The sequence below is a fragment of the Elgaria multicarinata genome, chromosome 11 (genome assembly GCF_023053635.1).
Source record: "Elgaria multicarinata webbii isolate HBS135686 ecotype San Diego chromosome 11, rElgMul1.1.pri, whole genome shotgun sequence".
In the NCBI taxonomy this organism is placed as follows: Eukaryota; Metazoa; Chordata; class Lepidosauria; order Squamata; family Anguidae; genus Elgaria; species Elgaria multicarinata.
In genome coordinates this window covers 8459590-8474881 of record NC_086181.1, presented here as the reverse complement: position 1 = coordinate 8474881, position 15292 = coordinate 8459590, and the positions used below count along the sequence as shown (strand labels likewise).

Sequence of the window (15292 nt, the reverse complement as noted above, 5' to 3'; positions counted from 1 at the left end):
CTTGAATTGTGGAGCCCAGAACTGGATGCAATACTCAAGATGAGACCTAACCAGTTCCAAATAGAGGGGAACCAGTATCTCGCGCGATTTGGAAGCTATAATTATATTAATGCAGCCCAAAATAGCATTTGCTTTTTTATGCAGCCACATCCCACTGTTAAGTATCATTCTTTCCCCTTAGCTACAGCTGTTTTGGAAATATTCCCCACTACACCATTCTGTGCTTCATTTTCTTTCCTACATCAATCATAAGAGTGACCCCAGCGAAACGCAAGTCATATAATGAACGCTACATAGCCAATCACAGTTGGCTACGCGATAATGTCATTGAAGCAAATGAGGGTAATTGAGACTGAGGATACATCACATGGGTGACCTCAGTCAATCAGGGATCATATAGTGAATAGAGTGGCATCACGCTACTGCATGTTGAATCACATTTGGTGACTTTATGACGAGTGCAAGTCACGCAAACGTTTCTCGAGAAGTATCCAAAATCTCAATAAAAGGAGGCATTTTTGAACACTAAATTTTAGTGAGAAATAAAACAGCGAGTAGTTTTGGCCCAGCTAGGGCTGAGTTTTGTCTCACCCTTAGATTTTACATGAGATTGCATTTTAGCTGTAGGACAAAATTAGGCTAGATCAGGAGAGCTATGTTTCTTCCTGTAGGCAAAAGCGACTATTATTCATTGCCGTGCCAGTGTTTGCTGCCAACTGTACATCACAAACAACACCACACAGTGCTCCTGATTTTTTTTTCCCAGGGAGATGCTGACACGTGCAGCATCTTCTTTGAATCCCTTGATATCTGCAGGCAGCTTGCCTTTGGGAAATGACATGAATAATTACAGCATCCAATCCTATGAGTTTAGAAAAGGGGAGGGGGACAAGAAAGGAGCTCAACCAGTAGTGGTGACACCCTCTGCAGAAGGTATAAATAGAGACTGGTGGGGAGTGGAGTCCAGCAGTCTTACTTTGTATTAAGCGGTGCCTCTTGCTTTCTCCTTAAGACATCCTTCATCACTGTCACCATGAGCTGTGGTCCAAGGCACACGGTCCTAACAGCTGGGAGAAGCAGCAGTGGCAGCTGCAATCTTGGTGGAGGGAGGGTTGGGGTGGCTTCTGTCGCCTCTGGACGGTATACTTCCTGTGGGTTAGGCAATGGGAGAGCTAACTTCTCTGGCCGGAGCCATGTCGGGGGAGGTTCTACCTGTGCCTATGGAGCAGGAAGAAGCCATTTTTCAAGTGGTAGCTGCAGTGGGGCTTTTGGTGGTGGACATGTTGGGGGAAGTGGTGGGTTTGCTGCTGGCCCCCATGTTGTTAGTGCCGGTGGAGGTCATGCAGGTGTGGTTGGTGGTATTCAAGCTGGAGGCTTTGCTGCTGGCTCCCACGTTGGTAGTGCCGGTGGTGGTCATGCAGGTGTGGTTGGTGGTATTCCTGCTGCTGTGGTAGGGGGCATGGGTGGTGCAGTTGGAGGTGTCAGTCCTGGCATGGTAGGTGGCATGGGTAGTGTGATTGGTGGTCATGGAGGCATGGTCGGGGGTATGGGTGGTGTGGTCACTGGCCCCGGAGTGGTTGGAGGATTGGGTGGTGACCATGTCTGTGGAGGAATCTTCTCCTCCTTTGATGGGAAAATGACCATGCAGAACCTCAATGACCGTCTGGCCAGCTACCTGGACAAGGTCCGATGCCTGGAAGAAGAAAATGCTGAGCTTGAGTGCCGAATCAGGGAATTTTATGCCAAGCAAGGCCCTCTTTGTGAACCAAAGGATTACAGCCATTACCACCAACAAATTGAAGATCTTAAAAATCAGGTAGGATGCCAATTCTCAACCCACTTTTTATAAGTTTCACATTCTTTTGCTTGTGCCCATTGCAAACAGCAGGCTCCCCCACTTGGCTTAAACTCAGAACATCAGCATTTTGCAGGTCTTAAATGACAATTGTGTGAGACCAATTCACAATCCAGATCATAACATGAAAAAGATGAACCATAGAAATGTTCTTAAAATTGCTTTCAGATTCCAAAAAATGTTTTATTGAGTGGAATAATACTGTTTCCCCAAAATGTATTTCCTCCTCCTCCTCCTCCTCCTCCTCCTCCTCCTCCTCCACCAAAGATAATTTAAAGTTTGTTTAGATGATGTTTATGATGCAGACTGTACATGGCTGTAACATTTTTTATCCAGAGAAACTTTACTTTATTTTATATTGGAATAGCACTCTAAAGTTATCTGCGACTTCTGTTACTGTCATTCCACCACTATGAGTTGGTGCACATTTTTGGTGGTCTTTGGTAGCTAGGATAACACATTACAATGCACATGGTGAGCTGTTATACATGTACAACTTGCTGAATGGAAACAGCCAACGCAGGGATGAATTTGAGTAACCTCCACATCATATGGCAGTTTTGCATACACCAGCACAAAGAGAAACTGAAGAAAGGGTTGTGTGGTGCTTGGAACTCTAAAACTATGGAAGGTAGGATATGGGTGAACCCAATCCTCTCACAACTCCTGAAGACGTTCTGGCTATAGTGCTTTCTTTCTGCCAGTGAACATGATGACTATCTAGTGGTTCAATTGTGCATTGTTATATAACTGTTATGGATGGTACACATTGGTTGAACTTTGGCAGGAAGCTAGTGTTAGACTGATGAACACCCAGTGTTGATGGAGGCCGTCTACATTTTAATGCTAGATCTTCATTGTAGGGGGAAAGAGAGCAGGAGCATAACTGACTTCTCCTAATCCTGTCTTTATCCAGCTCATTTGTACAAGTGTGGATAACAACAAACTCCTTCTGTGCATTGATAACAGCAAGCTGACTGCTGATGACTTCAGAACCAAGTGAGTACTTGGTCCCATTGTTTGGGGGACATTCTTGGTGGGCTCTCTGAGGCTGAGCTTGTCTGTTATAGGGGCTGCATGGAGCATGTGTGGGTCTCTCCTTTCAGGCTTGAAGGAGTGGAGGGGTCCATTCTGTGGGGGTGCATAGGTTTTGGCAAGTCATTCGTGGCACAGGAAAAGGACTGTGATTCAAAATATCTGGAATGTGGCATCAAAGCCAAGTCCAACATGATGACTGGCCAAGAAGCCACCTTGCTCATTGGATATCTCCCTATCTCCTCTTTCTATACTCTGCAGTAGTAGTGTAATGGAGCCATGCGGATGCAGCACCGACACTTCTTTTTCATTAGCAGGGATGCTGATGTCATCTCTCTCCCCCACCAAATTTCCTGTTCTTATCTGCAATTAGGAATGTCAGAAAAATCCACAATGGAATTAAATGGGTTCAGATTTCTATGAATCTGACCGTCAGATTCTGCAGTGGACCAGCTTTTCCCAAGTGACATAGGTTCTACGGACTTGTGGACCATTTTCTTTTTACTTCCCAGAATCTTAAGGAAATTTAGTTGTAGAAAAATAAGTAAAATAAACAACACTGGCTGAAATTGAGCGTTTCCCCCTTTAGCTAAAGCATTAAAATGCACATTTGGGAAGGGATTTGCGCATTCGAGGGGATTTGTGCATTTTTACAAATTTGCAGGGATGTGAATTTGTGCAAAGTTGGGGAATGGGAAAAAAAAATCCAACTCCGTCAATAAGCAGAGGAAGTAATGATGGCACCTGATAACCTGCTAAATGCAGACAGAATGGATTTTACAAAATCCATATATCCGTAGCTGCGATCCTTACAGCACCTACGGGAAAATTAATTTTCCTAGCAAGAGTGTATTGTTCCCTGTTGAAATGCAAAGCATTTGGGGGTGGCTTGGTCTTGAATGGGCAATTAAGACCCACTAGCTTTATAAAACAGTTGCTCATTTTGGAGATGAAAATGGCTAGAACTGGTTTGTTGATATGGATCAACGCAGCACCTTGCATTTTTGGAATCTCCATGGCAGCATGGCTAGGGGGGCCGTCATGATGAGTGCTTGCACTTCAAAATGGACTGCTACGCCACTGCTCTGCAGTATCCATCAGCAGGCAGGAGATGTATCTCCACAATGAAGGGAGCTTGGCCTTATTAAAAGCCCAAGAAGACTTGCTGCTTTGAACTGCTAGGGTGCAACATGATGACCACCCTTGACTATCCCTGGGGTGGCACTAGAGCTATTATCTAGCAAGCAACAGGTCCTCAAGCTCTGCTCTTTGCTGCTCAGGTTTGAGACGGAATGCTGCCTCCGTCAGAACGTGGAGGCTGATATCAACGGCCTGCATCAAATCCTGGATCAGCTGACAGCCTGCAGGTCTGACCTGGATGTACAGTGTGAGAACCTGCAGGATGAGCTGTGTTGCCTGAAGAAGAACCACCAGGAGGTGAAGGATATCATCTTTTTTTCTTTAATTAAGACTAAGTGGAATGTATGAAATCAGGCTTTCCCAGTTTCCAAAGGTTTTAAACCTGATAATAATATTTTTGGGTGTTAAAGATGCTTGTTAAAATCTGTAAGGCATTCTTCTCCAACCCAGTGCCCACCAGATGTTTTGGACTACAGCTCCCAGGATTCCTGACCCTTGACCATGCTGGCTGTGGCTGATGGGAGTTGATATCCAAAACACCTAAGGGCACCAGGTTGGGGACAGCTACTAGAGGTATTGGCAGCTATCCTTTGTCAAGGAGTCAGGAGTTTCATGAGAAAAAACATGCAGTGACATGGTGGCCAAGCAGGCAGAGGCTCCAAGTATGTAGGCACATTCTTAGAAGAATGTGGGGTTTATGAAATGATCAACTATCTTTCCCCAACCTAGGGCCCTCCATGTGTTGGGTTTCAACCTCCATCATTCCCAGCCAGCTTTGGGGAGCATTCAGATGCATGCACCATTCAGAAAGGCAGTGCCGTTCAGTCTTGTTCTGGAGGCCACCTAATTTGCTTCCTTGAAACTGATTTGCCACTTAGGGTCTCCACCAACTTCAGTTATCCTGCTTATTAGAGAGTTCATTTGGGTTAGAGTGGATGAGTAGTGTGGAAAATTATTGGGGAGATGAGAAAACACCATAGCTGGAGCTGTTTCATTATGTTTGTGATCTTTCTGCAGGAAATCACCTGCCTGAAGAGTCAGTCCACTGGTGATGTCAATGTGGAAGTAAATGCCTGCCCTGGACCAGATCTGAAGAAGATCCTGGAAGAGATGAGGTGCAAGTACGAGACAATGATTGACGGCAACCGCAAGGAGGTTGAAGCGTGGTATGGATCCAAGGTAAACTATATGCCTCCATAACACACGAAACAGGGTGGTGGCACAATGGAGAAAACTAAAACTGAGATGTGTGATGGGTACAGACTGTGGTCAACCTTGTCATATATGTTAAGCATGCTTGGATGTCACACCTTCTGATCTGGAAACCATTTACATCTAGTTCTAGGTGTGTGGGGACTGCTTGTTTAGTTACTCATTGATGAGCGAAAAACACTCTGCCTGTGCTCGGTGGCACACTCCTTTTATCATAACTTCATTTGTCTTGGACTTCAAAAGGTTCTGAGGTTCAGCTCTGATTCAAACGAAGTCCCCCTTTCTCTCCCTGGAAGTGAATTCCTTAGTTCACTTCCTTTCTGTGCAGTCCATGTAGATGATATTGTTGTAAAATTGTTGCAGTTCAGCTCCCACCCCCATGTATTGCCATTGTATGTTCAACACAATCATCTTCTACACAAAGATACAGGAGCCCTGTCCTCCTCTTGCCTCTGGTCACCCTACTGCTAACTGTATTCCAACTGGTTAGGTGATGTAAAGAGCATCACCCAGTTGTGGGGAAAGGAGCAACAGCATGTCAAAATCCTGCCATTTAATAGGAACTAAAAAGGGGGGGATCTTGCATCTACTGTGTTAGAATGTTTCTACATGGGCCCATAATGATCACAGTACAGACGGATGCTTGATGGGCATACAATTGCAACATAGCACATACTCCACATGTGTGATGCGCAAGGCTTAATTGCCTGGGCTCGTATGGGCTAAGTCCCAGGGTTCTTAGGAGCGAGTACAACCACAGACTTATACATTTAGGATCAAGGAAGAGGTCTTCTAGGTGCGACTTCCAGGCAGGCAAAAGTTCCAACTCATTTCCCCCCTTTTCAAAAGAAAAAGTGGTGTAGTGGAACGAGAGCATAGAAGCACCGAGACTTTTTGATTAGCAGGGATGAAAACTATCTGCCACCTCCCAAAGATTGCCCTGTTCTATCTGCAATCCTCACAGTAGCTGGGCTGCATGCATTTTCTCAGCAACAATATATTGATCCCTGTTGTAATGCAAAGTATTTTGGGGTGGCTTGGACTGGAGTGAGAAATTCTGCCTGTTAGCTTTTTTAAAAAGCCTGCTCCTGCTGAGGATGAAAAACACTAGAACTGGTGTGTTGATAGTCATCAACACAACTGCCTCCATTTTTGGACTCTCCTGTCAACATCTGCCACTCCGCTACTGTTTAGGACATAGCCTCTACAGGTGTGCCGCGACCCTGTAAATTTGTGCTTATGCAAACACAGCATAATGGTCTCTCCTAAGTTCTCTTTTGTGGGTACTTTTCCCTTAGCATAGTCATCTATTCATGAGGTCACCCCAGAAATACTCTGAATTAGGAACCTAGGAAACTGCTCAGACTATTGGTCCATTTAGCTCATGGACTGTCCGGCAGTGACTCTCCAGGGTTTCAGAGAGATGTTTCCCCCAGTCCTACTTGGAGATGCTGGGGAATGAACCTGGCGACCTTTTTGCATATGAAGCTGAGCTATGGCCCTTCCCTAATTCTGTGCATTACAGATCGAGGAGGTGAATCGTGATGTCTGCACCAGCAGTCAGGAGATTGAAGAAAGCAGCAACAAGGTCACGGAACTGAGACGACAACTGCAAGCCCTGGAGATTGACTACGAGGCCCAGTGCAGCCTGGTAAAAGAGAAAACAAATGCTTTTGCACCATTGCAATTCTATACAGGGGGCGAAGGCAGGGCTTGGCCTGCCGCTAGGTCGCAGATGCTGGGAGAAGGCAGCAAGGCATTGGAGGAGAATGCTATGGGCCAAGTGGCCTGCCCGGCACGCCCAAGCCAGCCTGCTGCCTTCAGGTGTGGGGCAGGATGCTGCTGTGCCTTCGCCAGTCTTGAAGTGCCAGTCCAGGCAGTTTTTCAACATGGAATGGGAGGGGGCGCCATCTCGTTGTTTGCCTGAGGCATCAAAATGTCTGGGGCCAGCCCCAGGTAGAGGCCGAACTGTGGCAGGCAGAAAAATGTCTCCATCCAGTGTTAATGCACATTAGCCTTGTAGTAGCACTTGCAATTTCTCTGCTCCAAACCATGTGATTCCCCAAAAGGCAGTGAGGCTCTGTGTGTGTGTGTGTTGCTGTTGCACACAGCAGGGTGTTGCTGTTTTATTCTTTTACTATGTACAGCAACATGTACATTGATGGTGCAATAATAATAATAATAATAATAATAATAATAATAATAATAATGTATCCAGACCAAATGTATTCAAAACATTTGACAACAAAATGCAAAATGATCTGGCAGGGTTTAGAATAAGGAAAGATCCCCAAAGAAAGGTTTAAAATGCATATCTTTATGTTGTCCTAAATGTGGAAACAGGTTGCTCTTTAATTCCTCTGAGAAGATCATAGGCGTGCGTAGCACATTTCATTAGGGTGTGCACCCAGGCAATTTTCTTTCTTTCTTTCTTTCTTTCTTTCTTTCTTTCTTTCTTTCTTTCTTTCTTTCTTTCTTTCTTTATCTGTGAACATTTATTGAATATTCAGTCATGAAGGAAATTATTTTTATTCATTTATTTATTAAACACTGTAGACACTGATGCCCTGCTTCACGTTCATCTTGCCTGACCATGAAACGGCCATTGCAGGTGGGGGTGGGAATGAGGAGACGCTCCTCATGTCCCAGCATTGATGGGGTTTCGTGGTGACACTGGCCAGAGGAAGGGCTTGACAAGGTGATATTAGCCTTCAGGGCCCCTCCTCCTGGCCTCTTTCAAGTGTGGCTCCCAGCAGAGTGATTCCTTTTCACTCTTACTGCTGAGAGCAATGGCGTACTGTTGGGGCAATGGCAGCAGAGCAGCCGGAAGGCAGCCGGAGGACTGTTCCTGCTGCATCTGGATCCCTGCTCAATGGTTCCCTCAATGTGGCCATTATTGCTTGAGACATTAGGGTGTGCCTGGGCACATCCAGCACACCCCTATGGAGAAGACACAGCTTGCTCTACTTTTCAGCCATATAGGTTTAAGGAAAAATCAGCAGTATCAAAGACAGAAAAATATATTAACGTGTCATTTGGATACACCCTCAGTCACACTGTTCATTAATACTGCATAATAGCAGAATGGCCAGAAATAAAGAACAGTTTAAGGGACTAGAAGACCTTTTTGGAGGGCTGATTCCCACATGCATATTCATCATTTGAAAGCTGCAGTAATTTACATGTTTGAATGGATTATCAACTCAAACATACTGCTTTCCAACACGGTCAGTTCACACAGCCATCACTGCTAGGCATCCAATATATGGTAACGAACAAACAAACAAGGGTTAGACCCGTATTAGGGAACCAGCCCTTGGAGACTTGGCAACACACAGCCTGATTCTTGCCAAATAAAGATATTTTGGAGAGGCATATAATCAATCACTGGATCTTCCTCCACCTTTCCCATTGCTGCTGTGTTTCAGTGGCTGGAATTAGACTGGGCGATCAAATGCATGTTTACGCAGAAGCAAGTCCTACTGTATTTAATTAGGTTTCTTCTTCAGTATGTTTGTTGTAGCCTTACACTGCAATCCTATGCATATTTACTCAGAAGTAACTCATCTGGAGTACACTGGGACTTACTCCCAGGTAAGTGTGTCTAAGATTGCAGCCTTAGGCTGGAAAAGCCATGTTCACATTCAGTTTGTGGATTTTGACCTACGATCTTCAGCATTTGACAACTACATTGGAATTCTATGGACGTGCTTAGTAAAAATTCTGATGCTAGAATATGTTCCCACCAAAACACTTTGCATTTTTTGCTTAAGTCTCTACATTCCACGGGGTCAGTAAAACTGCATGCCTTCTAACACCTCCTGTTTCATTCTTCAGAGGGACACCCTGGAAGGTTCCCTGGGCGAAACGGAGCTTCGCTACAACAATCACCTGGGGGAGCTGCAGGAGCGCATCTCCTGCTTGGAGCAGCAGCTGGCCGAGCTGCGGTCAGAAATGGAGTGCCAGAACCATGAATACACAGAGCTCCTCGATGTCAAAATCCGCCTGGAGCAGGAGATCGCCACGTACCGCAGCTTGCTTGAGGGTGGAAAGCATGATACTGTGTAAGTATGTAAGCCAGTGTGGTGTAGTGGCTAAAGTGTTGGACTGGGAGTCGGGAGATCCTGGGTTCTAGTCCCCACTCGGCCATGGAAACCCACTGGGTGACTTTGGGCCAGTCACAGCCTCTCAGTCCAACCTACCTCACAGGGTTGTTGTTGTGAGGATAAAATGGAGAGGAGGAGGATTATGTACACTGCGTTGGGTTCCTTAAGAGGAAAAAAGGTGGGATATAAATGCAATAATAATAATAATAATAATAATAATAATAATGATGATGATGATGATGATGATGATGATGATGCAGGGGCAGCAGGACTCCAATAAACCCCAGAACATGAGTTACTATGAACACAGAATGAGGGGATTGTAGTGGGTGTAGTCAGGGGTGGCGTTCAGGGCAGGCATGGTTGGGCTCCTATTGAGGACCCACACAAGAGTCCCCTGGACTTGCTCCTCCTCTTCACCATTGCAGCCTGCTTGTTCGCCCACCTCTCACTCTGGCCCAGACAACGGTGGTGGTGAGTAGGCAGAGCAGTCGAGGCCTCGGCCTACTTGCTCCCTGGCTCTCTGCCTGTCAAGCAGGCAAGTGGTAGCAATAAGGAAAAAGAGGATGAGGAGCAAGAGCAGCTGGTGACCATGGTGGTGAGAAGGGAGACCTACTGAGAGAGGGGGCCCAAAGGCCCTCCAAAACCTGGCACCAGCACTGGGTCATCTGACTTCAAGATGTCAGCACACATCACATTCTCTGGGTAAAAGAGCCAGAGTGACGTGATCTGTGAACTGAGGAATCCCTGCTTTAAATCTCATCTCACAGGGTTGTTGTTTTTAGGATAAAATGGAGAGGAGGAGGAGGATTGTGTATGCTGCCTTGGAGGAAAAAAGGCGGGATATAAATGCAATAATACATACATACATCTCAGCCACACAGGTAGCCTTAGGAAAGTAACTATTCTCTCCATCTACGACATCGGTGTAATAATACTGCCCTGCCTTAGAGGGCTGTGTTAAGGATTACTGAGATAATGAACACGAAGTGCTTTGAATACTTGTGATGTGTCATGTAAATACTGTTATTATTATTAAAGTGTAGGGGTTTGGGGACATGTGAAACACACAGAAACCCTTGCTCAGCTATGAAGCAGAGTGGGTATTCTTGAGTGAGTCACTCCTTTTGAAGTCTAAATAACTTCACTGTTCCTTGTGAAGCTCAAAGCATGGCGCTGAATTCCTTGTGGAAAGGGCAAACATTGAACAAAATAATTAAGACTGCAATCCCGTGCCTACTTTCCTGGGAGTAAGTAGTGGAGTTGGAGTTCACAGGGACACAGCATGAGTATTTTTTGATCAGCAGGGACTAGGACACCATAGAATCATAGAATTGTGGAGTTGGAAGGGACCACAAAGATCTAGTCCAACCCTCTGCAATGTACAGGAAAACCAATTAAACCATCCATGAGAGGTGGGTGTCCTGTAGAGATGGAGAACCCAAAAAATCTGTAGGTAGACCGTTCCACTGTTGAACAGATCTTTTGTTGTTTATTGGTTCAGTCGCTTCCGACTCTCCGTGACTTCATGGACCAGCCCACGCCAGAGCTTTCTGTCGGCTGTCACCACCCCTAGCTCCCCCAAGGTCAAGTCTGTCACCTCCAGAATATCATCCATCCATCTTGCCCTTGGTCGGCCCCTCTTCCTTTTGCCCTCCACTTTCCCTAGCATCAGCCTCTTCTCCAGGGTATCCTGTCTTCTCATTATGTGGCCAAAGTACTTCAGTTTTGCCTTTAATACCATTCCCTCAAGTGAGCAGTCTGGCTTTATTTCCTGGAGTATGGACTGGTTTGATCTTCTTGCAGTCCAAGGCACTCTCGGAATTTTCCTCCAACACCACAGTTCAAAAGCATCTATCTTCCTTCGCTTAGCCTTCCTTATGGTCCAGCTCTCGCAGCCATAGGTTACTACGGGGAATACCATTGCTTTAACTATGTGGACCTTTGTTGTCAGTGTGGTGTCTCTGCTCTTAACTATTTTGTCAAGTTTTGTCATTGCTCTCCTCCCAAGAAGTAAACGTCTTCTGATTTCTTGGCTGCAGTCAAGAAATTTTTCATTCTCTTTAATTGAAATCCAGGCAGCTGTAACTTATACCCACAGTTTCAGGTCCTAATTTCTGTGGCAGTGGCAAATAGTTCTTGACCATCTTCCCTGTGGCACCCTTTTATCTACCTGAACACCGCTGAAATGTCTCCCCTTTGCCACTCCCCTCAGAAGTCCCTGTTCCCTCTAAGCTTAGCTAAAATTCTCACAGTAGCGGGGCAGGAGTGGTACATTTCCCCACTAGCAATATATTGGCCCTGTTCAGAAGATGCCTTAAACCACAGTCTTCTGAACGGGGCCATTGTTGTAATGCTATGTATTTTGGGGGGGCTTGGTCTTGAATGGGCAACTCAACCCATTAACTTTACAATATAGCTGCTGCTGCTGGAGACGAAAACGGCTAGAATTGGTTTGTTGATATGGATCAACACGGCTGCCTGCCTGTTGAAGCTCTGGTGAGAATGACAACAAAGACTGAGAAGGGACTGAAAACCAACCACTTAATAATAAAGGAGTCTTTGATGTTCTTAATGAAGAAATAATAATAAAAAAGCATTTCCAATTAGAAATAAAGACAGCAATTCATTAAGGAATGTGATACCTTTTGCTTCCTATGCTAACAACTGCTCTGTTCACCTCCAAGCAGTTCTTGCAGGCTGAGCCCTAAACTGGCCTCCCCCAACCTGGTGTCCACCAAATGTGTTGAGCTACAACTACCATGCTCTCCAAACAGCATGGCCAGTGGGTGAGGCTAGCTGGGGATGATGGGAGTTGTAGCCTAAGACATCTGGAGGACATCAGGTTGGGGGAAGCCTTCTCTAAGCAATCACTCAAGGTAATTCACTCAAAGTAAGTGAGAAACTACCAAAAGTTGCCTAATGTAGTCTACCATTAACAAAATGGTGGCATTTGTCAGCAACCTCAGTCTAAAGCTATGAGGCTATTCCAATATAGCATCCCTTTAATAACACAGATATATCTGATATCCATGTCATGGGAAGTAAAAGGCTGCAGCCAAGGCCATATACACCACAGTTCATTTTAGGACACATATATGTCCCTTCTTGAACCTGCTCTTCAGATGCTACTATAGAATTTTATCTATTTTGTTTGTACCCTATTCTGACAAGTTCAGGGTGGTTTCCGTGGCAGCCTTTCATGCAGGCAAGTTGGAGCCCCAGATCTTTTTAGTTTCAGGAGCAGGGCTATGCCGTGTAGTTTCAGACTATTCTCTTTCAGCAAGTGTTGAGAAGTGCAGGTAATGTTCACATCCTCATCATCTCCCCTAGGAAACAATGAAATGTGCAGGTCAGATGTGAAAGCAGCTGTGAAATGTTGCTTAATGTTATTTGCCAGGAATGATTTGTACCAGATGCCAAAAAGAGACAAAAGAAAAGATATAGTTTTATTCCTCAAGGTAGCCCATTGCATTTTGGCCTTGTACTATATATTTTGGGTTTTCTTCAGGGGTTACTCTTTTAACAATTAGCCTGCAAACATCTCTGAATAGATAGGTCTCCAAGATAAATCCTGTGACTGGATTTATATTGGAGATATATATTTTCAGAGATCTGTGCAGGCTAATTTTTAAAAGATTTTAACCCCTGAAGATAGCCCAAGGTATATAGTCCAGGGCCGAAATGCATTGGTCTATTTAGAGGAATGCAAATATATCCTTTTTAACCATTGAGACATCGTCTCTTTTTCTCCCCTTGGGTGGTTTTGGGTGTCCTCCAGTTTTGTCTGACCCTGATTCCTTTTCTCCGGGGCAAATGATTTGTAGACTTACGGAACAAGCCAATTCTTCTCTCCTTACAGTGGAGGAGCCGGAGGAGCTACCAGAGCCAGCACCACCACAGGTGGAAGACCTGGTGAGGTCCGGAGTTCCCACACTTATGTGACCCATTCCGCAGGTCATGCATGCCATGGAGGCCATTTACACCACTAGATGGCTAGAAAGAAGGGCATGCGGTGAGAAGTGCTTTTTTCTTCTACCCCTCGCTTCCCCTCCACCTATGATGAGAAAAAGGGTTCGCAAAGCCTATGGGGTTTTGTCAGTGCTGGGACAAAGATGGGGGCAGGAGGAAGAACCTGGTTCCTGGGAGCATCACGATCGAGGCCAGATTGGGATCTCTGAGATGAAATCCCAAAAGGCTTGAGCAGAAGCTGTTCTAAGAAGAGGTCAAAGATCAGAGTGGTGGCATCACCTAAATGTACGGAGCACTAGGATTAAAATCATGAGAGCCGCTCTCCAAAGGCTTACAACCGAAATGATATGACACAAAAGGAAAAACAGTGGGGGCAGGGGGAGGAAAACAAGCAAGCTCAAGCACCAGTTCTTAAAGGCACATAGCTCTGTACCAAAGTTCTGATAAAAATAATAATAATGACCAGTTTGATTGGCAACAGTCCGGGGAAAGGAGGAGGAGCCAAAGGGCACCTGGTCTCTCAGCCAAGTGGATGGAGAGGGCCTTGTTGTTCCCTCCCTCCCTCTGCTGCAGTCTGGTAGAATGGCAATTAACAGATGAGGGAGAGAAGGGGCCAAAAGGCAGCTGGACTCTCAGCCAAGTAGCAAAAACGTATTATCCCCTCTGCATGCGATAAATGCAGTACGAGATAAAATTGTGTGCAATGAGATAGTGCCATGGTACTTAAATCTTGTGTTTTTCTTTGTCTTCAGAGAACTGCAGAATGGGTAGAGAAGTATTCCTAGTAGTTCATCCCCAGAGAAGTATTCCTAGTAGTTCATCCAAGCTGCCGCTGTTCCATCTGCTTGCTGGAATCTTTCAAAGCTGATCAGAGGGTCCATTCACGCTCTCCTGTGCGACAGAGCCTTTCTGCAACATAGCATTCTTCTGCTATAGCATTGGTCCAGTCTCTGCTTCTTACCCAACATGCATAAGTGCCGTGGTTGGCAATCTGCTGACCACTGAAAACATAAGAAATCCAAAAATAAACCTCTGCTTTTCTTTCGGTGCCAACAAAGGCCTGTGTGTGCAAAATGTTTTCTCGTGTCAGAAGTTTAAAGGCATGTTATCAATAAAGCTGAGCACCAAGTCACAGACAGCAATGCTAGGTAATAAACCAAGTGAATGGCCTCCATATTCTAACTGTTCATCATGTTTAGACTCATGTTAGTCTTCCCTCAAATGGTACAAAGTGTAGCATGTTTGTAGGCAGGTAGAACAGCCTGCTGCCATACAATGGGTTGGTTCTAGTTTTAGTTATGCCTAGAGCAGACCCACTGAAATCAATAGGGATTCAAGTTTACCATGACTAGGGTGACCATAGGAAAAGGAGGACAGAGCTCCTGTATCTTTAACAGTTGTATTGAAAAGGGAATTTCAGCAGGTCTCATTTGTAAATATGGAGAACCTGGTGAAATTCCCTCTTCATCCCAACAGTTAAAGCTGCAGGTGCCCTGCCCTCTTTTAAAGCTGGTCACTCTAGTATAGCTCCTGCACTTTAACTGTTGTGATGAAGAGGGAATTTCACCAGGTTCTCCATATATACAAATGACAACTGCTGAAATTCCCTTTTCAATACAACTGGTAAAGATACATGAGCCCTGTCCTCCTTTTCATATGCACCCTAATCATGACTACCTTAAGTCCCACTGATTTAATTCTAAGGATTGTATCCAATGTTAGTCCTACTTAGAGTAAACCTATGGAAATGAATGGGACTTAAGTTAGTCATTTTGTAATCCTTACAACAACCCTGTAAGGTAGGTTGCTCCTCATACTGAGCATGGAGGACTGAGGTAGACAGCTAGGGGCTAGTGAGCAGCACATGCAGAAGCATGATTTGAACGGAATTTACACTTTAGATTTCTGCCTTAGCCATTATACTATGCTATGCTAGCTTTTAAACATTGCAAAAAGTAAGAGATAGTTGTGG

General features: G+C 45.1%; 1 protein-coding gene across 1 annotated transcript; it reads left to right on the top strand.

Moving 5' to 3' along the window:
• Window positions 1–970: 970 nt before the first annotated feature.
• Window positions 971–14196, top strand: LOC134407012 (keratin, type I cytoskeletal 19-like). The gene is made up of 8 exons (XM_063138736.1): window positions 971–1816; window positions 2772–2854; window positions 4171–4327; window positions 5048–5209; window positions 6768–6893; window positions 9080–9306; window positions 13190–13363; window positions 14073–14196. Exons 1-7 carry the CDS (start codon window positions 1034–1036, stop codon window positions 13338–13340), a joined length of 1689 nt encoding a protein of 562 aa, XP_062994806.1. The 5' UTR covers window positions 971–1033; the 3' UTR covers window positions 13341–13363; window positions 14073–14196.
• Window positions 14197–15292: the final 1096 nt, after the last annotated feature.

Excerpts from the sequence above, each read along its gene's own strand:
- LOC134407012 (XM_063138736.1), top strand. The coding sequence starts at position 1,034 with ATGAGCTGTGGTCCAAGGCACACGGTCCTAACAGCTGGGAGAAGCAGC. Across the intron at positions 1,817-2,771 it reads TTGAAGATCTTAAAAATCAG|CTCATTTGTACAAGTGTGGA; the intron begins GTAGGATGCCAA and ends GTCTTTATCCAG. Across the intron at positions 5,210-6,767 it reads AAGCGTGGTATGGATCCAAG|ATCGAGGAGGTGAATCGTGA; the intron begins GTAAACTATATG and ends TGTGCATTACAG.